We start from the raw sequence: 22,731 nt of genomic DNA on the forward strand, positions 1-22,731 counted from the left end.
CCTCACTGCGGTGGCGGTCAGCACTCCTCTTCTGCCGTCCACTAGCTTGTTGGAGGGATTCCTGGACGGCCCTCCATGTCTCCTTGGAGCGCTGCACCCATTCCTCCACCGCAGGAGCCTCGGTCTGGCTCGGATGCCATGGTGCCAGGACCGGCTGGTACCCCAATACACACTGAAAGGGGGACACGTTAGTAGAGGAGTGGCGTAGTGAGTTCTGGGCCATTTCGGCCCAGGGGATGTATCTCGCCCACTCCCCTGGCCGGTCCTGGCAATACGACCGCAGAAACCTACCCACCTCCTGGTTCACTCTCTCCCATTACTCTCGGGGTGATAACCGGAGGTCAGGCTGACCGAGACCCCCAAACGCTCCATGAACGCCCTCCATACTCGGGACGTGAATTGGGGGCCCCGATCAGAAACGATGTCCTCCGGCACCCCGTAGTGCCGGAAGACGTGGGTGAATAATGCCTCCGCAGTCTGTAGGGCTGTAGGGATACCGGGCAACGGGAGGAGACGGCATGACTTAGAGAACCGATCCACAATCACCAGTACCGTAGTGTTCCCCTGAGACGGGGGAAGATCGGTCAGAAAATCTACGGACCGTTGTGGAACGGGGAGGGGTTGTAACTTCCCTCTAGGAAGGTGCCTAGGAGCCTTACTCTGGGCGCATACCGAACAGGAGGAAACATAAACCCTAACGTCCCTAGCCAAGGTAGGCCACCAATACCTCCCCCGAAGGCTCCCCACTGTCCTCGTCACCCCAGGGTGACCCGAGGAGGGTAGAACGTGAGCCCACCGAATCAATTTGTCCCGAACACCAAGCGGCACGTACTTCCGACCCACCGGACACTGAGGAGGAGCGGGTTCCGCCCGTAATCGCCCGCTCGATGTCAGAGTCCACCTCCCACACCACTGGTGCTATCAGCCTTGAGGCGGGAAGGATGGGAGTAGGTTCGGTGGACCGATCGTCCGTGTCGTAAAAACGGGACAGTGCATCCGCCTTTACGTTCTGGGAACCCGGTTTATACGTTAACGTGAACCGGAATCGGGTAAAGAACATGGACCACCTTGCCTGACGTGGGTTCAGTCTCCTAGCTGCCCGAATATACTCCAGATTATGGTGGTCGGTCCAGATGAGAAAAGGGTGCTTAGCCCCCTCAAGCCAGTATCTCCACACCTTCAGAGCACTGACCACTGCTAACAACTCCCGGTCCCCCACATCATAGTTACGCTCCGCTGGGCTGAGCTTCTTCGAGAAGAAAGCACAGGGGTGGAGTTTTGGTGGCGTACCAGAGCGCTGTGATAGCACGGCACCTACCCCAGCCTCGGACGCATCCACCTCCACTATGAATGCTAGAGAGGGGTCCGGATGCGCCAACACGGGCTCATCCGTGAACAGCGCCTTCAACCTGTTGAAAGCTCCGTCCGCTTTTGCTGACCACTGCAACCGCACCGGACCCCCCTTCAGCAGTGAGGTAATGGGAGCTGCTACCTGGCCAAAACCCCGGATAAACCTCCGGTAGTAGTTGGCAAAACCCAAAAACCGCTGCACCTCTTTTACCGTGGTCGGAGTCGGCCAATTATGCACGGCCTTAATGCGGTCACCCTCCACCACCACCCCCGAGGTGGAAATGCGATAACCCAGAAAAGAGACGGCTCGTTTGGAGAACACACACTTCTCAGCCTTGACATATAGGTCATGCTCCAGCAGTCTACCAAGCACCTTGCGTACCAGAGACACGTGCGCGGCGTGAGTGGCTGAGTAGATCAGAATGTCATCGATATAAACAACCACTCCCTACCCGTGCAGGTCCCTGAGAATGTCGTCTACAAAGGATTGGAAAACGGCTGGAGCATTCTTTAACCCATACGGCATGACGCAGTACTCATAATGGCCCGATGTGGTACTAAATGCGGTTTTCCACTCGTCTCCTTTCCGAATACGCACCAGACTATACGCGCTCCTGAGATCCAATTTTGTGAAGAACTGCACTCCGTGAAATGATTCCATTGCCGTAGCAATGAGAGGTAGTGGGTAACTAAACCCCACGGTGATGGCATTTAGACCTCTATAATCAATACACGGACACAAACCTCCCTCCTTTTTCTTCACAAAAAAGAAACTCGAGGAGACGGGTGAGATGGAGGACCGAATGTACCCCTGTCCCAGAGACTCAGTGACTCCATAGCCACCGTCTCCTCTTGGGACAATGGGTACACGTGACTCTTGGGAAGCGCAGCGTTTTCCTGGAGATCTATCGCACAATCCCTTCCCGGTCGATGAGGTGGTAATTTAGTCGCTTTCGTTTTACTGAAAGCGATTGCCAAATCGGCATACTCGGGGGGAATGCAGTCCCTGGTCTGGACTTTCCACCGACGTGGCACCGATGGAAACTCCCAAACACCTTCCAGAACACTCCTTTGACCACCCCTGGAGAACCCCCTGTCTCCACGAAATTTTAGGATTGTGCCGGGCCAGCCAGGGAATCCCTAGCACCACTGGAAACGCAGGCGAATCAATAATATAAAGACTGATACGCTCCTTATGATTCCCCTGCGTCACCATGTCCAGGGGAACCGTGGTCTCCCTGACCACCCCTGACCCTAATGGCCGGCTATCTAGGGAGTGCACGGAAAGGGAGAATCTATCGGCACAAGCGGAACCCCTAACCTAAGAGCGAGTCCGCGATCCATAAAGTTCCCAGCTGCGCCTGAATAGACTAGCGCCCTATGCTGGGAAGAGGGAAAAAATTAAGACAAACATGTGACCAACAGGGGGCTCTGGGTGAGTTTGGTGCGGACTCACCTGGGGTGATCGAGAAGCGTTCCGCCTGCCATCTCGACTCCCAGACGGACCCCCCCAGCACCGATCGGCCATGTGTCCTCTCCGACCACAGCTGGTGCAGGGAGAGCCTCCTCCTCCGGTACCCCTCGGCACGGCCCCTCCCAACTCCATCGGAATAGGAGCGGAGGTGCTGGGTGGTGGAACGTACAGGACCCTCTCAGAACGCCCGCAGGCAGCCAGCAGATTGTCCAGTCGGATGGACATGTCAATCAGCTCATCCAGGGAAAAAGCGGTGTCCCGACATGCTATCTCCCTGCGGACGTCCTCCCGGAGACTACACCGGTAGTGGTCAATAAGGGCCCTGTCGTTCCACCCAGATCCTGCAGCCAGGGTCCGGAACTCCAGCGCGTAATCCTGGGCGCTCCTCTTCTCCTGCCTAAGGTGGAACAGTCGTCCTCCCGCCGCTCGGCCCTCTGGAGGGTGGTCAAACACGGCACGAAAACGGCGGGTAAACTCTGGGTAGTGCTCCTTCGCTGAGTCTGGGCCATTCCAGACTGCGTTCGCCCACTCCAGAGCATGACCCGTGAGGCAGGAGACGAGGACACTCACCCTCTCCGCTCCCGAGGGAGTGGGTCTTACGGTGGCAAGGTACAGTTCCAGTTGGAGTAAGAACCCCTGGCACCCCGCCGCCGCTCCATCATAATCCCTCGGGAGTGTCAGACGGAGAGCGCTGGAGCCGGGGGATGGAGAGTCCTGGGCTGGAAGAGCCGAAGGTGGAGAGAGGAGACCACTCCTCTCCCATCGGTCCATTCGCTCCATCATCGAATCCATCGCCGATCCGATACGGTGGAGAACGGTGGTATGATGGAGCACCCGTTCCTCCATCGATGGGAGAGGGTTGGCCGCTGCTCCTGCTGACTCCATTTTTTTGTTGGGGTGCGGGATTCTGTAAGGACTGGGTGTCGGAGTGCGAAGTCAAGCGCAGGAAACAGCAGGTGCAATAACAAATGTTCTTTTAATGAACACTGAGAAACTAGGCCACCCTTCTATACACTGGGTGTTCTCATAAAACAACCCCAGACACGGGGGGGAACGAAAACAGTCCAGTAACAACGTAGATCGAAACAATCACCACTCTTACCAACTAACAATCCCACACAAAGAAACGGGCGGGCCGGCTGACTGATAAACCCAACTAATTACAAACCTAATACAAAACAGGTGTAACCAATAAACACATAAGGAGGAGGAGAAAAGGATCAGTGGCAGCTAATAGGCCGGTGACGACGACCGCCAAGCGCCACCCGAACAGGAAGGAGAGCCTGCCTCGGTCGGAGTCGTGACAGTTGTGTTACAGCCTACATTTAAAATTGATTAAATTGAGATTTTGTGTCACTGATCTACACACAATACCCCAAAATGTCAAAGTGGAATTATGTTTTTAGAAAGCTTACAAATGTATTAAAAATTAAAAGCTGAAATGTCTTGATAAGTATTCAACCCTTTTGTTATGGCAGGCCTAAATATGTTCAGGAGTAAAAATGTGCTTAAGAACTCACATAATAAGTTGCATGGACTCTGTGTGCAATAATAATGTTTAACATGATTTTTGAAGGACTGTCTCATCTCTGTACCTCACACATACAATGATCTGTAAGGTTCCTCAGTCGAGCAGTGAATTTCAAGCACAGATTCAACCACAAAGACCACAGAGTTTTTCCAATGGTTCGCAAAGAAGGGCACATATTGATTGATGGGTAAAAAAAACACACATTGAATATCCCTTTGAGCATGTTGCAGTTATTCATGGATCTCCATTTGCGTGTGACAACTGAGAGCTGTATCCTCAGTCCCCACACCATCGGCCCAGACCTCTAAAAATCTATATTCCCTCTGTCTCAATCAGAGACGACAATTCAGTCCTTTCCACTTTATCCTCACTTGTGTTCCAATTAGTCCACGATTAGGTGGTTTGGCAGCGAACTGGGAGGTGATACAGTATATTGTGTTTTTGCCTTAGTCCAACCAGTACTGTGATGGTGCCTGGAAAAGTGGTATACTCTACTTTTGCCAAACTGGAACACTGGAGATTAAACAAGACTGAATCCAAACATTACACTGTTGATTTTATGTGTATTTAAATGATTACAAGGGTTTGAGTGAGAGGTCTAACTGGTGTCTCCAAGTGGCCACACACATCTCCAAACTGTGCACAGTTCCTATGTAATTTCAATGCACTTTTATGACTTAAGGAAAGAGCCTTCAACTATAAGGTGCTTTTTTGACCTCTCCTAGCTTTGCCATTGAGGAAATGAAGCAAGCACACTTGTAGTTGTTTGTTTGGAACACAGCCCTGCGTCCCCACCATCACACGATAAAAAATGTTTTTTTTGTGTTACAGCCTACATTTTAAATGATCTGATTATATGAATAATGAAATGTTATGGGAAACGGATAGTTAAATCCATATTCTGTATCCCCACCATCACACAATTAAAAAAACATTTGTGACCAACTTTTTATTCATTTGTAACGTTTAAATAGTTTTATGGGGGGATTGCAGGTACAAAAACAATCAATGAAATGCATACAAAGATTACCCCGGCCGTTCCCCTCCTCAGTCCCCATCTACTCTCCCACATCATCCCTCTCAAATCAAATCAAACTTTATTTGTCACATGCACCGAATACAACACGTGTAGATCTTACCGTGAAATGCTTAATTACAAGCCCTTAACCAACAGTGCAGTTTAAGAAGAGTTAAGAAAATATTTACCAAATAAACTAAAGTAAAAAATAATAAAAAGTAACACAATAAAATAACAATAACGAGGCTATATACTGTACAGGGGGTACCTGTACCTTGTCAGTGTGCGGGGGTATATGTTAGTTGAGGTATAGTGGCAAGTGAACCCTTTAGAATTACCTGGATTTCTGCATAAATTGGTCATAAAATGTGATCTTATCTTCATCTACAACAATAGACAAACACAGTCTGCTTAAACTAACAATTATATGTTTTCATGTTTTATTGAACACACCGTGTAAACATTCACAGTGCAGGGTGCAAAAAGTATGTGAATTTAATATTGATTTCAGTATCCCTGCATTTAAGTCCCCGGCTACTAGGAGCGCTGTCTCTCCATGAGCGTTTTCCTGTTTGCTTATGGTGGAATACAGCTCATTCAGTGCAGTCTTAGTGCCAGCATCAGTCTGTGGTGGCATGTAGACAGCTACGAAAAAACAGATGAAAACTCTCTTGGTAGATAGTGTGATCTACAGCTTATCATGAGGTACTCTACCTCAGGCGAGCAAAACCTCGGAGACTACCTTAAATATCGTGCACCAGCTGTTATTTACAAAAATATATAGTCCGCCGCCACTTTCGGTTACTGGCCCAACGCTCTAACCACTAGGCTACCTGTCGCCCCAAATATAGAAGACCCTCAGGGGTGCGTGCTCAGTCCCCTCCTGTACTCCCTGTTCACTCATGACTTCGCGGCCAGGCAAGACTCCAACACCATCATTAAGTTTGCAGATGACACAACAGTGGTAGGCCTGATCACCGAAAACAACGAGAAAGCCTATAGGGAGGAGGTCAGAGACCTGGCCGTGTGGTGCCAGGACAACAACCTCTCCCTCAACGTGATCAAGACAAAGGAGATGATTGTGGACTACAGGAAAAGGAGAACTGAGCACGCTCCCATTTTCATGTAGTGGAGCAGGTTGAGAGCTTCAAGTTTCTTCGTGTCCACATCACCAACAAACTAACATGGTCCAATTACACCAAGACAGTCTTGAAGATGGCATGACAAAACCTACTCCCCCTCAGGAGACTGAAAAGATTTGTCATGGGTCCTCAGATCCTCAAAAGGTTCTACAGCTGCACCATCGAGAGCATCCTGACTGGTTGCATCACCGTCTGGTATGGCAACTGCTCTGCCTCCGACCGCAAGGCACTACAGAGGGTAGTGTGTATGGCCCAGTACATCACCGGGGCCAAGCTTCCTGCCATCCAGAAAGCCTATAAAATTGTCAGAGACTCCAGCCACCCTAGTCATAGACTGTTCTCTCTGCTACCGCACGGCAAGCAGTGCTGGCGCACAAAGTCTAGGTCTAAGAGGTTTCTAAACAGCTTCTACCCCCAAGCCATAAGACTCCTGAACATCTAATCAAATGGCTACCCAGACTACTTGAATTCCCCCCCCCCCCCCTTTTACTCTACCCACATGTAAATATTACCTCAATTACCTTGACTAACCGGTGCCCCCGCACATTGACTCTGTACCAGTACAGCTGCTCTTTAATTATTTGTTACTTTATGTCTTTTTCTTTTCTTTTTTTTCTTAAAATTGCATTGTTGGTTAAGGGCTTGTAAGTAAGCATTTCACTGTAAGGTCTACACCTGTTGTATTCGACGCATATGACAAATAAAATTTGATTTGCTCAGGCTTATCAGACAAACAGATGATGTAATTTTGATGCACGTAGAATGGAGTCATGAGTGTGTGTTCCGTGGCAAATTTTCTTCACAATACCAAAAACATAGACTCGTTCTGTTCAGGACAACCCAGGGTATAACCCATGTCATCCTTGTATCTGTACATTAAACATAGCAATCATAGTAAATTACATCCCACTGGCAGAGAAGTCAATTCAACGTCTATTCCACGTTGTTTCTGCTTAATTTCATTGAAATGACTTGGATAAAACGTTAATTCAACCAGTGTGTGCCCAGTGGGATAAGTTTTCAAATATGGAAATGTGAAGTGCACATTTGGATGTGTGGTTTGCTTGTATGACATCAAAGTGGTATTTATTATAATTCTCCAACGTCTAATCTTTCAGAACACATTGACTCCTCTCAATTTACAGCATTTCCCTCACTCTGACCGCAACAAATGTGCAAAAGTTGCCCAATTAGCAGAAGGGATGGGGGCATCTTCTTGTGACACGCGGTGCTCAAGTTTATAAGGCTATCAGTCAAAACCCATACAGTGATGTGAAGCGGAAACCTGAGCTCTGACGTCATGTATAGCATGTTACTGTACAGCCTCTGCGTTCCAATGTCGGCGACCTTTACACCACCCCAGCGGAAGCTTGGTATTGCGCATGGTGATCTTAGGCTTGTGTGCGGCTGCTCGGTCATGGAAACCCATTTCATGAAGCTCCCGACGAACAGTTATTGTGCTGATGTTGCTTCCAAAGGTAGTTTGTGTTGCAAACGAGGACAGACGATTTTTACGCACTATGTGGTTCAGCACTCGGTGGTCCCGTTCTGTGAGCTTGTGTGGCGTACCACTTCGCGGCTGAGCCGTTGTTGCTTCTAGACGTTTCCACTTCACAATAACAGCACTTACAGTTGACCGGGGCAGCTCTAGCAAGGCAGACATTTGACGAACTGACTTGTTGGAAAAGTGGCATCCTATGACGGTGCCATGTTGAAAGTCACTGAGTTCTTCAGTAAGGCCATTCTACTGCCAATGTTTGTCTATGGAGATTGCATGGCTGTGTGCTTGATTTGATACACCTATCAGCAACGGGTGTGGCTGAAATAGCCAAATCCACTAATTTGAAGGGGTGTCCATATACTTTTGTAAAATAATAAATAAAATATTGTTTAAAACTTTTGGTGTGCCTAAATAAAATCACTCACTGTCCGGTTTTGGTCCTCAGGCCACGTTTTGCCGACTCATGGCTTACAGTGCACTTGTGATGGCAGAGTTTGCAAAACAAATGCCCTCTGGATTGACACAAATCATCATGATATCAATCTGCCGTTGTAGGCCCACTCTGCAGATAACATTAAATTGGGAAGTTTTTTTTGTTGAAACAGTGCGTGATGACTGTATTGTGCAATGCAAAGATTCAACCAAGACATTGCACCAAACTTTTTCAATAACTGGTTTGCATACCCAGAGCAGAGCGGCACATTTTGCTCTTAATTGTAATCAGAGGGCTGATATAAATACTATGCATGCCAGTCTCTCTTGGCTAAGAGTTGAGGAGAGACTGACTGCATCACTTCTTCTTTTTATAAGAAACATCAATGTGTTGAAAATCCCAACTTGTTTGCATAGTCAACTTACACACAGCTCTGACACACACACTTATCCCACCAGACATGCCACCAAGGGTCTTTTCACAGTCGCCAAATCCAAAACAATTTCAAGAAAGCGTACAGTATTATATAGAGCCCTAATTGCATGGAACTTCCTTCCATCTCATATTTCTCAAATAAACATCAAACCTGGTTTTAAAAAAACAGATAAATGTCATGTACTTCTAGACGTAGTGAGTGGAGGAGTCAGGCGCAGAGAGCAGGGTAGTAGATACGTGGATAGTTTATTCCCAAAGCAACAGTGTCGGTCAACGCCACACACACGGGCGCAAAAATACCCAGTCCAAAACAACAGGACGAAACGGTTCGGGAAAAAATAACATCCACAGAAATCACACACACCAAATAACAGAAAAACAAGCCCGCACAAAAGCCGGCGGGCCTACCGGGTTTAAATAGCCCAAAACCAAAACCTAAACAAGAAACAGGTGCAACTAATCAGACAACACTAAATGAAACAGAAAAGGGGATCGGTGGCAGCTAGTAGGCCAGCGACGACGACCGCCGAGCGCCGCCCGAACAGGAAGAGGCACCATCTTCGGCAGGATTCGTGACAATAAAGCAACACCTCGCGGCACCACGCCTTAGTTTGTGTGTTTGTGTGTATGCATTGATATGTAGGCTATGTGTGCCTTTCATTTTTTTAAATGTAGTTCTGTTCTTGTCTATTGATGTTCTGTATTATGTCATTCTGTATTATGTTTCTTGTTTAAGGTGGACCCCAGGAAGAGTAGCTGCTGCTTTTGCAACAGCTAATGGGGACCCTAATAAAATACCAAAATACCAAATACCCATTGTTGCCTTAGTTAGCATTAACTGGTTGATTTCATAAGCTGAAATGTCTTTCCCACCTACTCTACTGGCTACCGATGTCGTTCTTTAAGATGCTCCATGCTACAACCTAACCTAGTTGTTTTAATCTACACACAATATCCCATAATGACAAAGAAAACAAATCACAAATCACATTTGCATAAGTATTCAGACCCTTTACTCAGTACTTTGTTGAAGCAACTTTTGGGAGCGATTACAGCCTTGAGTCTTCTTGGGTATGACGCTTCAAGCTTGGCAAACCTGTATTTGGAGAGTTTCTCCCATTATTCTCTGCAGATCCTCTCAAGCTCTGTCAGGTTGGATCGGGAGCGTCGTTGCACAGCTATTTTCAGGTCTCTCCATCTCTCTATACTTTGCTCTGTTCATCTTTCCCTCGATCCTGTGCCTTTTACTGAAGAATGGCTTCTGTCTGGCCACTCTACCATAAAGGCCTGATTGGTGGAGTGCTACAGAGATGGTTGTCCTTCTGAAAGATTCTCCCATCTCCACAGAGGAACTCTGGAGCTTTGTCAGAGTGACCATCGGGTTCTTGGTCACCTCCCTGACCAAGGCCCTTCTCCCCCAATTGCTCAGTTTGACACTGATTGCTCAGTTTGAATTTTGCTAGGTGGCTAATGTTAGCTGGCTTGCTAACGTTAGCTAGGCTAGAGGTTAGGGTTAAGTAGGAGTAAGGTTAAATTGTTAAGGTTAGGGTTAAGGGAAGGGTTGGCTAAAAGGATTCAGGTTAGGGTTAGGGGAAGGGTTTGCTAACATACTAAGTAGTTGCAAAGTAGCTAAAAAGTAGTAAGTAGTTGAAAAGTTGCTCATTTGGTAAAATGCTAAAGTTGTCCGTGATGAGATTCAAACTCGCAACCTTTTGGTTGCTAGACGTTCACATTATACGCCCACCCATCTACCCCGAACAACCACCCCCTTCGTTTTTGCCTTAAGTAACCATCTGTTTTATGTAACCATACCAAACGTAACATTTCATACTAAATGGAGTGCCTTGGATTTACGTACAGAATAATACTGAACGCTCTAAGACCAGGTTGCACAACCAGTTGAGAACGGCCCTCTCTTGCTACTTGACCCTAAAACTAGGCTACGTTGCTTTGCGATGTGTTGGCTACTTTGTGCATGAGTTCTCTATTGTACTACATAATTGATACAGCGTACTGTATACATCCACTACACTACTTTGATATGCATCAATCCTACTGCATTAAAGGGGTAATATAGGATTAGTATATCGATTTTTGTTGAGTTTTAAGTGGAGTGACCACTGAATCCCAAATTACCCCTTTAATCGCAGAGGGACGAAAAAATAAGCCCATAAGCATAATTAGGCCTGCTTGGACAACTGAATGGGATTTTCTTTATTACTGTGTGGGTGGAGCAAATATAAGAAACAACAAATACTAATGTATCTATAATCTAACATAGTTCATTAAGACAGAATAACTAGGGCCAAGAGATTTTCCTGAACACTTCACCTATTATAACGTAGGGTATGAGGAAAACCTCTTGTCCCTAAACTAACATCAGCATGTTTAATGACATTTTGCCTGATTTGACTGGGGAGGTGTCCAACTGCAACTCCACAGCATTATGTTCAAAACCTGATCATCTAGCCTGTCGTGATATACAGTACCCCGCTCTAAGTCACATTCATAATTTCAGCTTTATTAGATATCATTCAGTGCTTCTGCAGTGCCATGGGAAAAGACAGAAAGGATTTACCAACTAATGCCATTTGGCCTGGCTTTTAATCTGTTCCATATGTGGCATGAGTCTAATACATTAAAGATGACTGGGGTTGAGTCCCAAATGGCACCCTATTCCTTAAATGGCAGACTACTTTTGACCAGAGCCCTATGGAATAGGGTGCGATTTGAGACTCAGCCTGGGAGAGAACCGGCCCGTTACAGATTTAATAGGAGGTCTAAGGGCAAGAGCATTTATTACTGTGATGTTATGCTAATGTGACTATAATGACTCTTCTTAAATGACCTCCGTGCTACTCAGCGGCGGAAAGCGTTCCATAACTCGTCCTCAATTCAATGCGACCTCATATTCTGTACTCCTCCATACTGTATGTGATTGAATTATCTGGGCTCTGTATGATTACATTACAGAATAATCAGCAGTGCTGTATATTTTCATATAAATCACTTTTGAATGACTCAGAGTAGGTCATTTATATACAGTATATAGGTTATAGAACAGGGCTCTCAAACCCTGTTCCTGGCGAACTACCCTCCTGTAGGTTTTTGTTTCAACCCCAGTTGTAACTAACCTGATTCACCTTATCAACCAGCTAATTATTCGAATCAGGTGTGCGAGATTAGGGTTGGAGCGAAAACCTCCGGGACGGTAGCTCTCCAGGAACAGGGTTGGAGAGCCTTGCGGTAGAATAATCAATGTACAGCGTCCATATTATGACAGCCTCAGCAGGAGTACTTAATATGGACAGCGTACCAATGTATGCTATGGAACATTGTGTTTGACCTCTCTACGCCTGACCTCTCCACCTCTCCACAGACTGAGAACAATGGGGTGACGGAGGTGTGGAACAAGACGGGGAACCAGGGGGAGGAGTGGAACCGGGCGGAGGTTCCCCTGCGGAAGTTGAGGAACTTTGAAGTGATCTTCGAGGGGATACGCTCCAGAGACGTGAGCGGAGGGGCTGCACTGGATGACCTCCAGTTCACAGACTGTGACCCCAGTAAGTGAGCCATGCATCCACAACGTGAACGTATACTGTATAACAGGTTCTACGGCGTCCATATTAGGACAGCCTCAGTCTCATCAGGACTTATATCACATCTTTATATATCTCGTATTCATCTCTGTCTTATATGTTAGTACACACATGTCAGGTGTGTACTGTCTTTCTCGGGAATCTCCTATCAGGATTGGATTTGTTACTCCTTGTGCTAGGAGTTACTCCTAGAGTTACTCTTGGTACTGACACAGTTCTGCAATGCACAATGTAACTTTCTCTTGGAAAGGCTCGCTCTAGTCTTGTCTTTGAAGATGTTCTGGACACAGAACATGACTCTAAAAACCATTACCCCAAGAAGCAGGGATTAAAATGTACAAGTTAATTAGAAGTGAACAGAAGTTCATTGGCTAGTTCCTACGAAGCTCCCGGGATCCTCTGACAACGTGGAAATAAATATATAATTCCCTGGCATGAAAATAAATTGAATTCGTTTTAAGTCATGTCAGATTCTATGCCTTGAAATTGGAGTTGAACCCATTGAAATCTGTAGAGAAAAGCAACAAAAGGCCAGACTAGCACCTGAGGCTAGATTCACTTTTAATAATGTGGATAAAAGACATTCAAGTAGTCCAGCAGCGTTTAAATGCGCATCTCTCTTCAAATCAAATAAAATCAAGATGTATTGGAAAGCGTACACATATTTGCAGGTGTTATGGCAGGTGTAGCAAAATGCTTATGTTACTAGCTCCAACAGTGCAGTAGAATGTCTTGCAAATACAATACAAATCCTCAAATAATAAAACAAATCTAATCAAGAAATAACTATCTAGGTAGATACACTATAAATACAGAAGTATTTCAGCCACACCCATTGCTGACAGGTGTATAAATCAAGCACACAACCATGCAATCTCCACAGACAAACATTGGCAGTAAAATGGCCTTACTGAAGAGCTCATTTCAACGTGGCACCGTCATAGGATGCCACCATTCCAAAAAGTCAGTTCGTCAAATTTCTGCCCTGATAGAGCTGCCCTGGTCAACTGTAAGTGTTGTTATTGTGAATTAGAGACGTCTAGGAGCAACAACGGCTCAGCTGAAGTGCCACACAAGCTCACAGAACGGCACTGCCGAGTGCTGAAGTGCGTAAAAATCGCCTGTCAACACAAGAACTGTTCGTCAGGGAGCTTCATGAAATGGGTTTCCATGGCCGAGCAGCTGCACACAAGCTGCTCGCAAAATCACCAGGCGTAATGCCAAGCATTGGCTGGAGTGGTGTAAAGCTCGCCACCATTGAACTCTGGAGCAGTGGAAACGCATTCTCTGGAGTGATGATTCACGCTTAACCATCTGGTAGTCCGACGGACGAATCTGGGTTTAGCGGATGCCAGGAGAACGCTACCTGCTCAAATGTGTAGTGCCAACACTAAAGTGTGGTGGAGGAGGAATAATGGTCTGGGGCTGTTTTTCATGGTTCGGGGCTAGGCCCCTTAGTTCCAGCGAATGGAAATCTTAACGATACATCATACAATGACATTCTAGACAATTCTGTGCTTCCAACTTTGTGGCAACAGTTTGGGGAAGGCCCTTTCCTGTTTCAGCATAACAATGCCCCCATGCACAAAGCGAGGTCCGTACAGAAATGGTTTGTCGAGATCGGTGTGGAAGAACTTGACTGGCCTGCACAGAGCCCTGACCTCAACCCCATCGAAGACCTTTGAGATGAATTGGAATGCCGACTGCGAGCCTAATTGCCCAACATCAGTGCCCAACCTCACTAATGCGCTTGTGGCTGAAAGAAAGCAAGTCCCTGCAGCAATGTTCCAACATCTAGTGGAAAGCCTTCCCAGAAGAGTGGAGGCTGTTATAGCAGCAAAGGGGGGACCAACTCCACATTAATGCCCATGATTTTGGAATGAGATGCTCAATGAGCAGGTGTCCACATACTTTTGTGGCCACCTTTTTATTAAATGTATTTAATTTAACCTTTATTTAAACTAGGCAAGTCAGTTAAGAACACATTCTTATTTACAATGACAGCCTGCCCCGGCCGGATGTGATGCAGCCTGGATTTGAACCAGGTAATGCAGTGTCTTAGACCGCTGTACCACTCGGGAGCCCACCTGCATACAGGTGTCCACATACAAGTGTCCACATACCTTTGGTCATGTAGTGTAGTGTACCTTAAAAAATGGTTATGGTGCATTCAAATTGCCAAATGCAAAACGCATATGTGTTCGTTGTCCATAGCTTATGCCTTCCCATACCATAACCCGACCTCCACCATGGGCGAGAATTTACAACGTTAACATCACCAAACCGCTTGCCCTCCCAATGTCATACACATGGTCTGCGGTTATGAGGCCGGTTGAACGTACTGACAAATTCTCTAAAACGACGTTGGAGGCGGCTTATGTTAGAGAAATGAACATGCAATTCTCTGGCAACAGCTCTGGTGGACATTCCTGCAGTCAGCATTCCAATTGCACGCTCCCTCAAAACTTGAGACATCTGAGGCATTGTGTTGTGTTACAAAATTACACATTTTAGAGTGGCCTTTTATTGTCCCAAACACAAGGTGCACCTGTGTAATGATCAGGCTGTTTAATCAGCTTCTTGACACGCCACACCTGTTAGGTGGTTGGATGATCTTGGCAATGGAGAAATATGACAGTCTGACACACTCAACACACCGGCTGCTGTGTGAGGAATATAAGCCACCTGCTTGAATCTGTAACACCCCCCACCACCAGACACATCATCAAAACCAACATCAAAACAGCTTAATTTTCTCAGATTAAATCAGTTATTTAGTAGTATTGATATGGGGAAAAGATAATAGTGTAGTAGTATAACCAAGATACTAGTGTAGTAGGATAACCAAGATAATAGTGTAGTAGTATAACCAAGAGAATAGTGTAGTAGTATAACCAAGATACTAGTGTAGTAGTATAACCAAGATAATAGTGTAGTAGTATAACCAAGAGAATAGTGTAGTAGTATAACCAAGAGAATAGTGTAGTAGTATAACCAAGAGAATAGTGTCGTAGTATAACCAAGATAATAGTGTAGTAGTATAACCAAGAGAATAGTGTAGTAGTATAACCAAGAGAATAGTGTAGTAGTATAACCAAGAGAATAGTGTAGTAGTATAACCAAGAGAATAGTGTAGTAGTATAACCAAGAGAATAGTGTAGTAGTATAACCAAGAGAATAGTGTAGTAGTATAACCAAGAGAATAGTGTAGTAGTATAACTAAGAGAATAGTGTAGTAGTATAACCAATAGGATAGTGTAGTGAGTATAACCAAGAGAATAGTGTAGTAGTATAACCAAGAGAATAGTGTAGTAGTATAACCAAGAGAATAGTGTAGTAGTATAACCAAGAGAATAGTGTAGTGAGTATAACCAAGAGAATAGTGTAGTAGTATAACCAAGAGAATAGTGTAGTAGTATAACCAAGAGAATAGTGTAGTAGTATAACCAAGAGAATAGTGTAGTAGTATAACCAAGAGAATAGTGTAGTAGTATAACCAAGAAAATAGTGTAGTAGTATAACCAAGAGAATAGTGTAGTAGTATAACCAAGAGAATAGTGTAGTAGTATAACCAAGATAATAGTATAGTAGTATAACCAAGAGAATAGTGTAGTAGTATAACCAAGAGAATAGTGCAGTAGTATAACCAAGATAATAGTATAGTAGTATAACCAAGAGAATAGTGCAGTAGTATAACTAAGATAATAGTATAGTAGTATAACCAAGAGAATAGTGTAGTAGTATAACTAAGAGAATAGTGTAGTAGTATAACCAATAGGATAGTGTAGTAGTATAACTAAGAGAATAGTGTAGTAGTATAACCAAGAGAATAGTGCAGTAGTATAACTAAGAGAATAGTGTAGTAGTATAACCAATAGGATAGTGTAGTAGTATAACCAAGAGAATAGTGTAGTAGTATAACCAAGATAATAGTGTAGTAGTATAACCAAGATAATAGTGTAGTAGTATAACCAAGAGAATAGTGTAGTAGTATAACCAAGAGAATAGTGTAGTAGTATAACCAAGAGAATAGTGTAGTAGTATAACCAAGAGAATAGTGTAGTAGTATAACCAAGAGAATAGTGTAGTAGTATAACCAAGATAATAGTGTAGTAGTATAACTAAGAGAATAGTGTAGTAGTATAACCAATAGGATAGTGTAGTGAGTATAACCAAGAGAATAGTGTAGTAGTATAACCAAGAGAATAGTGTAGTAGTATAACCAAGAGAATAGTGTAGTAGTATAACCAAGAGAATAGTGTCGTAGTATAACCAAGATAATAGTGTAGTAGTATAACCAAGAGAATAGTGTAGTAGTATAACCAAGAGAATAGTGTAGTAGTATAACCAAGAGAATAGTGTAGTAGTATAACCAAGAGAATAGTGTAGTAGTATAACCAAGAGAATAGTGTAGTAGTATAACCAAGAGAATAGTGTAGTAGTATAACCAAGATAATAGTGTAGTAGTATAACTAAGAGAATAGTGTAGTAGTATAACCAATAGGATAGTGTAGTGAGTATAACCAAGAGAATAGTGTAGTAGTATAACCAAGAGAATAGTGTAGTAGTATAACCAAGAGAATAGTGTAGTAGTATAACCAAGAGAATAGTGTAGTAGTATAACCAAGAGAATAGTGTAGTGAGTATAACCAAGAGAATAGTGTAGTAGTATAACCAAGAGAATAGTGTAGTAGTATAACCAAGAGAATAGTGTAGTAGTATAACCAAGATAATAGTGTAGTAGTATAACCAAGATAATAGTATAGTAGTATAACCAATAGAATAGTGTAGTAGTATAACCAAGAGAATAGTGCAGTAGTATAACTAAGATAATAGTATAGTAGTATAACCAAGAGAATAGTGTAGTAGTATAACTAAGAGAATAGTGTAGTAGTATAACCAATAGGATAGTGTAGTAGTATAACTAAGAGAATAGTGTAGTAGTATAACCAAGAGAATAGTGAAGTAGTATAACTAAGAGAATAGTGTAGTAGTATAACCAATAGGATAGTGTAGTAGTATAACCAAGAGAATAGTGTAGTAGTATAACCAAGATAATAGTGTAGTAGTATAACCAAGAGAATAGTGTAGTAGTATAACCAAGAGAATAGTGTAGTAGTATAACCAAGATAATAGTGTAGTAGTATAACCAAGAGAATAGTGTAGTAGTATAACCAAGAGAATAGTGTAGTAGTATAACCAAGATAATAGTGCAGTAGTATAACTAAGAGAATAGTGTAGTAGTATAACCAATAGGATAGTGTAGTAGTATAACCAAGAGAATAGTGTAGTAGTATAACCAAGAGAATAGTGCAGTAGTATAACTAAGAGAATAGTGTAGTAGTATAACCAATAGGATAGTGTAGTAGTATAACCAAGAGAATAGTGTAACCAAGAGAATAGTGTAGTAGTATATTCAAGTAGGTCCTTCCCCATTTCAGCTTGCTTCCGTTTGGTTCCTACTGAATACAACCCTGTTGTAACGCCATTGCTTTTTATTAGGAGGCTCTGCTACAGATAGGTATTCCACATTAGATCATCCTTACATTAAGCAGGGGCTGGCAGAGGGCTTTGCAATGTGTGGCAACTGTCCAGACCCCTGCAATGCTCCCTCCAACACACAGACACACACACTTTCATCAAACAAGCTTTATTAACTCAAACCCAGTCTGCTCTCAAATTGCTCATACTCTCATTTTTCAGGTTCTATAGACGTTGAATTAAAATAGTCAGGTTTGTCTTTGCTTATCAACGTGCAACTGGGTTTTTTCTTGTTTCTGTAGCCTTGATGGAGGTGCCTTCAGAAAGTATTCACACTCCTCGACTTTTTCCACATTTTGTTGTGTTACAAATTGCGCTTAAAATTGATTTATTTGCCCTTTTTCTTATCTACACAGAATACTCTGTAATGTCAAAATGGAAAAACATATTATAATTTTTTTAAAGATTTATGAAAAATAACACACTAATATTGATTAGATATGTATTCAACCTCCTGAGTCAAAACATGTTAGAATCACCTTTGGCAGCGATTACAGCTGTGAGTCTGTTGGGATAAATCTCTAAGAGTTTTGCACACCTGGATTGTACAATATTTGCCAATTTATTATTTTTTAAACTCTTTAAGCGCTGTCAAGTTGGTTGTTGACCATTGCTAGACAACCATTTTCAATACTTCCCATAGATTTTCAAGACGATTTATGTCTGTAACTAGGCCACTCAGGAACATTCAACGTCATCTTGGTAAGCAACTCCAGTGTATATTTGGCCTTGTGTTTTAGGTTATTGTCGTGCTGAAAGTGAATTTGTCTCCCAGTGTCTGTTGAAAAGCAAATAGAACCAGGTTGTCCTCTAGGATTTTGCCTGTACTTCGCTCTATTATTTATTTTTATCCTAAAAAACTCCCTAGTCCTTGCCGATGACAAGCATACCCATAACATGATTTAGCCACCACCATGAGTATTACTTTCGTACCTTAATGCAAACAGGAGTTATGTTTTTGAATATTTTTATTCTGTACACACTTCCTTTCACTCTGTAATTTACAGTGCCATCAGAAAGTATTCATACCCTTGACTTATTCCACATTTTGTTGTGTTTCAGAGTTCAAAATGAATAAAAAATACAATAATTTGCATCCATCAACGCACAATACCCCGTAATGACAAAGTCAATTTTTGGGGGGGGAATCTTTGCAAATTTATTGAAATCTAAATTACGGAAATATCTAATTTACATAGATATTCACCCCCCTCAATAATTTGTACAAGCACCTTTGACATACACACACACCTCTGATCCACCTGATCCACCTGATCCACCACGTCTCTCGTGTTCTGTACTCCCTCTTCTCAAACAAGTGGCTGAGCTGCAGGAGGATACTTTGATTGTAGTCCTAGTTTGTTGTTGTGTAACCGGTCCTGAATTTAACACAGAGGTGTGTGCGTTGCTCTGTAGGCTTCCTAGCTGCTCAAATTCTCTGGCACACACCTTGAGAACACTGTCATCCAGAGTGTCACCTCATCTCAGCACACACTCTCTGATTCTTATTCAGGAACATTGTCTTTTGATCCGCTATGGGGGGTTGTTCGTTCAGCTTGGTAGTTGGCTCACAGCAGAAACAGCCTCTAACAGAGGAAACAGCAACGGCTTTCTTGTTATGAGGAAAGACATCAGTGTATGGTTTGAACGTGTGCACGCGTGTTTGTGTGTCTGTGTGTGGTCCAGGTGCAATGGTGCCAGCGTCATGTCCGGCGGTCACAGACTTTGTTTGCCAGAGCGGTGATTGCATCGAGTCCCACCTGGTGTGTGACAGCAAGGCCGACTGTGCAGACGAGTCGGATGAGGTAGACTGTGGTGAGTAGAGCTAGCTCTGGTCCAGGGCATTACGTGCGGCTTGCTGATGGCTCAGCGTCAGCAAGCCGCAGGTAACGCCCTGGACCAGAACTAGGGAGTACTGAACTATACAATAGAGAGCTATTAAGGAGTCATCTGCAACTTTGCTATTTCTTTGCCCTCTCTGTCTTTCTCTCTTTCTCGCTGTCTCGCTCTTCCTCCCTCTTCCCAATCTCTCTCTCGCTCCCAGGCCACATTGTAGGCCTACCAGGTGCCTGTAACTTTGACATGCCAAAGGACATGTGGGAGGAGATCTGCCAGCTGACTCAGGACCCTGATGATGACCTTGACTGGAGGATTGGTCAGAGGAGAGACACCCCAGGAACTGGACCCCCCTTTGACCACAGCCCTGGTCAGTACTGCCCTCCTTGGACATTGATATTTTACTGACCACGCTCTGAAAAAAGCTGGGTTAAAATTTGGTAACCCAGCGCTGGGTAAATATTGGACAGAACACACGCTGGGTTATTTTGACCCAGCCAGTTGGGTTGCGTGAATATCCCAACCTGTTGGGTTGTTGGGATTACCCAAACATGGGTTAATTTAACCATCAATTAAGATATATCACTTTCATGCTGGGCTGACCCAGCAGCTGGGTCTTTTTAATGCAATGTTATTTACAGGAGGCATGGCTTATTAGGGGCGTGGCTTTCAGATAGTTATTTTTTGCCACCCGTGAGAGTAAATGTCATTCTTGATCATCACGTTAAGTTGGTACAGTGCAAATTTCAATTTTCTATTCAATACTTTTTATACCTTATATATTCTAATGTTATATTAGTATCATCATTATTTACATATTGTAACAAAGTGGTAAATATCCCAACATTGGGATTGCATTGGCTTTTATGGAACTTCATTAAAGCTACCAAACTGTCAGTGTTCAACCTGAACGTATGTTAACAATATAACAGAACAGATGAACCGCCCCCTGAAAGCCACACCTTTAGTTTTCTGATCTGAACAGAGGGGTCATATCTCAACAACCCGGCAAGAACAACCCAAAGAAAACAACCCAACTAATGTCCCCAATGCATGCAACCCAGCATTTGTTCTGAGTGCACATGGTCTGAACAGGTAGAATAGCATATAACTTGAGTTGTTCCGGACCAAATGACCTGAAGAGGACAAATAGGCTGTAACTAACAGATCACATGTCCAGGGAAAACTCTGGGTTCTATACCACTACAGTAGTGGGATGCGTCCCAAATGCGTCCCACCCTATTCCATATACAGTGCTCTACTTTTGACCAGGACCCTATTTTCCCTGGTCCAAGTAGTGCACTACAAAAGGTAACAGGGTGCTATTTGGGACACAGCCATGGAGTATCATTCTGCCTGTGTGCCTGAGTTCAGGGAGTCCATTACTTATTAGTTCTGTATACCACACAGAATGCAATCTTCTGTGGCTGGTTTTAAGACGCTCCCAAAGCATTAGAGCAGATTGACAATGTTCCTGTGGCAATGAGAGGATTTCCGCACCGGAAATTCAGGCATTCTTCCGTTTATTAGGAATCTAAAGGGGTATTTACAGCTGTTTGGATTGTGTACTGTTAAAAAAAACACGGCTGCCCAGGCTAGTGTTAGCCTGGAAGAGTGTGTGTGTGTGTGTGTGTGTGTGTGTGTGTGTGTGTGTGTGTGTGTGTGTGTGTGTGTGTGTGTGTGTGTGTGTGTGTGTGTGTGTGTGTGTGTGTGTGTGTGTGTGTGTGTGTGTGTGTGTGACTTTCTATGCCTGTCTGTGTGTGTTTATGTGTGCTGGGTCACACACACCAAGTAGAAAGCCGACCTTTACACCATCCAATGATGCATTACATCACAACAAGTCGACCCATGAACTCTACAAGGACAATCGTTGTTATAGTGGAACACATTCATCCAGAATGTATAGCATATTGTGGCCACAAACTATTCCCTTAGGGCTCTGGTCAAAGGTAGTGCACTATATAGGGAATAGTGTATGGACACAAAATGCTATACATTCTGGATGAATGTGTTCCACTATAACAACGATTGTAGGTTGCCATTTGGGACGTAGCTCATAGTGACTGGCCACCCAACTCATTGATCGTGGAGATGAATGTGGACACCAGGCTCTGTGGCACAGGCTGACCTTATGATCTCACTGGGGAGGCAGATCAATGGGCCTAGCCAGCTGTATCACATACACACAGTCAGGCAACACACACACACACACACACACACACACACACACACACACACACACACACACACACACACACACACACACACACACACACACACACACACACACACACACACACACACACACACACACACACACACACACACACACACACACACTGCTTAGATACTCTACAATAGAGAATAGAGAGAATGCAGAACATCACACAAAGAAAATGGGTAACACACAGTGAGTGGTGGACCTCTCTTAGTTCCACCATCAGAATGGTAGGGGTGGAGAGGACATGCATCCCCTAGTCATGCATTAGCTGATTAACCGTTGCATTTAAAAGCTGATTAAAAGTTTAGAAGACAATAAAAACCAGCACACAGCTCTTTCCTAGAATGAAAGAGACAGAAATGAGGAATAAAGAACTTTGAAGATTCTAGAAGATTCTCCAGGGAAATACAGTATTTCGGGTGGGAATATTGTGGTGTGGGACTCACCACGCATTGAGACGATCCCAAATCCCCTCTAGCTCATGTGGAAAACTCCCACTTAGTTCTGGCGTCGCCTCAGTGGCCTCTCAGTCTCAGTCTAAGAGACTAAATAGAAGCAGATCAGAAGAACACTCTCAGCAACGCATGTCTGCAGGAAACAGGCTTTTAGACAGTAACACCGTCTTCACAAAATGTTCTTTGACTTCCAGT

General features: G+C 44.1%; 1 protein-coding gene across 1 annotated transcript in view; it reads left to right on the forward strand.

Annotated features, from left to right (window-relative positions):
* The window catches only part of malrd1 (MAM and LDL receptor class A domain containing 1), a 134,288-nt gene that overhangs the window by 93,313 nt on the left and 18,244 nt on the right, over positions 1–22,731 (forward strand). Inside the window, exons 18-20 of the mRNA XM_038997260.1 lie at positions 12,264–12,447; positions 19,711–19,836; positions 20,081–20,230. Coding sequence (XP_038853188.1) covers positions 12,264–12,447; positions 19,711–19,836; positions 20,081–20,230 — 460 coding nt within the window. The remainder of the gene's footprint in view (positions 1–12,263; positions 12,448–19,710; positions 19,837–20,080; positions 20,231–22,731) is intronic.

The sequence above is a fragment of the Salvelinus namaycush genome, chromosome 7, assembly GCF_016432855.1.
Source record: "Salvelinus namaycush isolate Seneca chromosome 7, SaNama_1.0, whole genome shotgun sequence".
Taxonomy (NCBI): domain Eukaryota; kingdom Metazoa; phylum Chordata; class Actinopteri; order Salmoniformes; family Salmonidae; genus Salvelinus; species Salvelinus namaycush.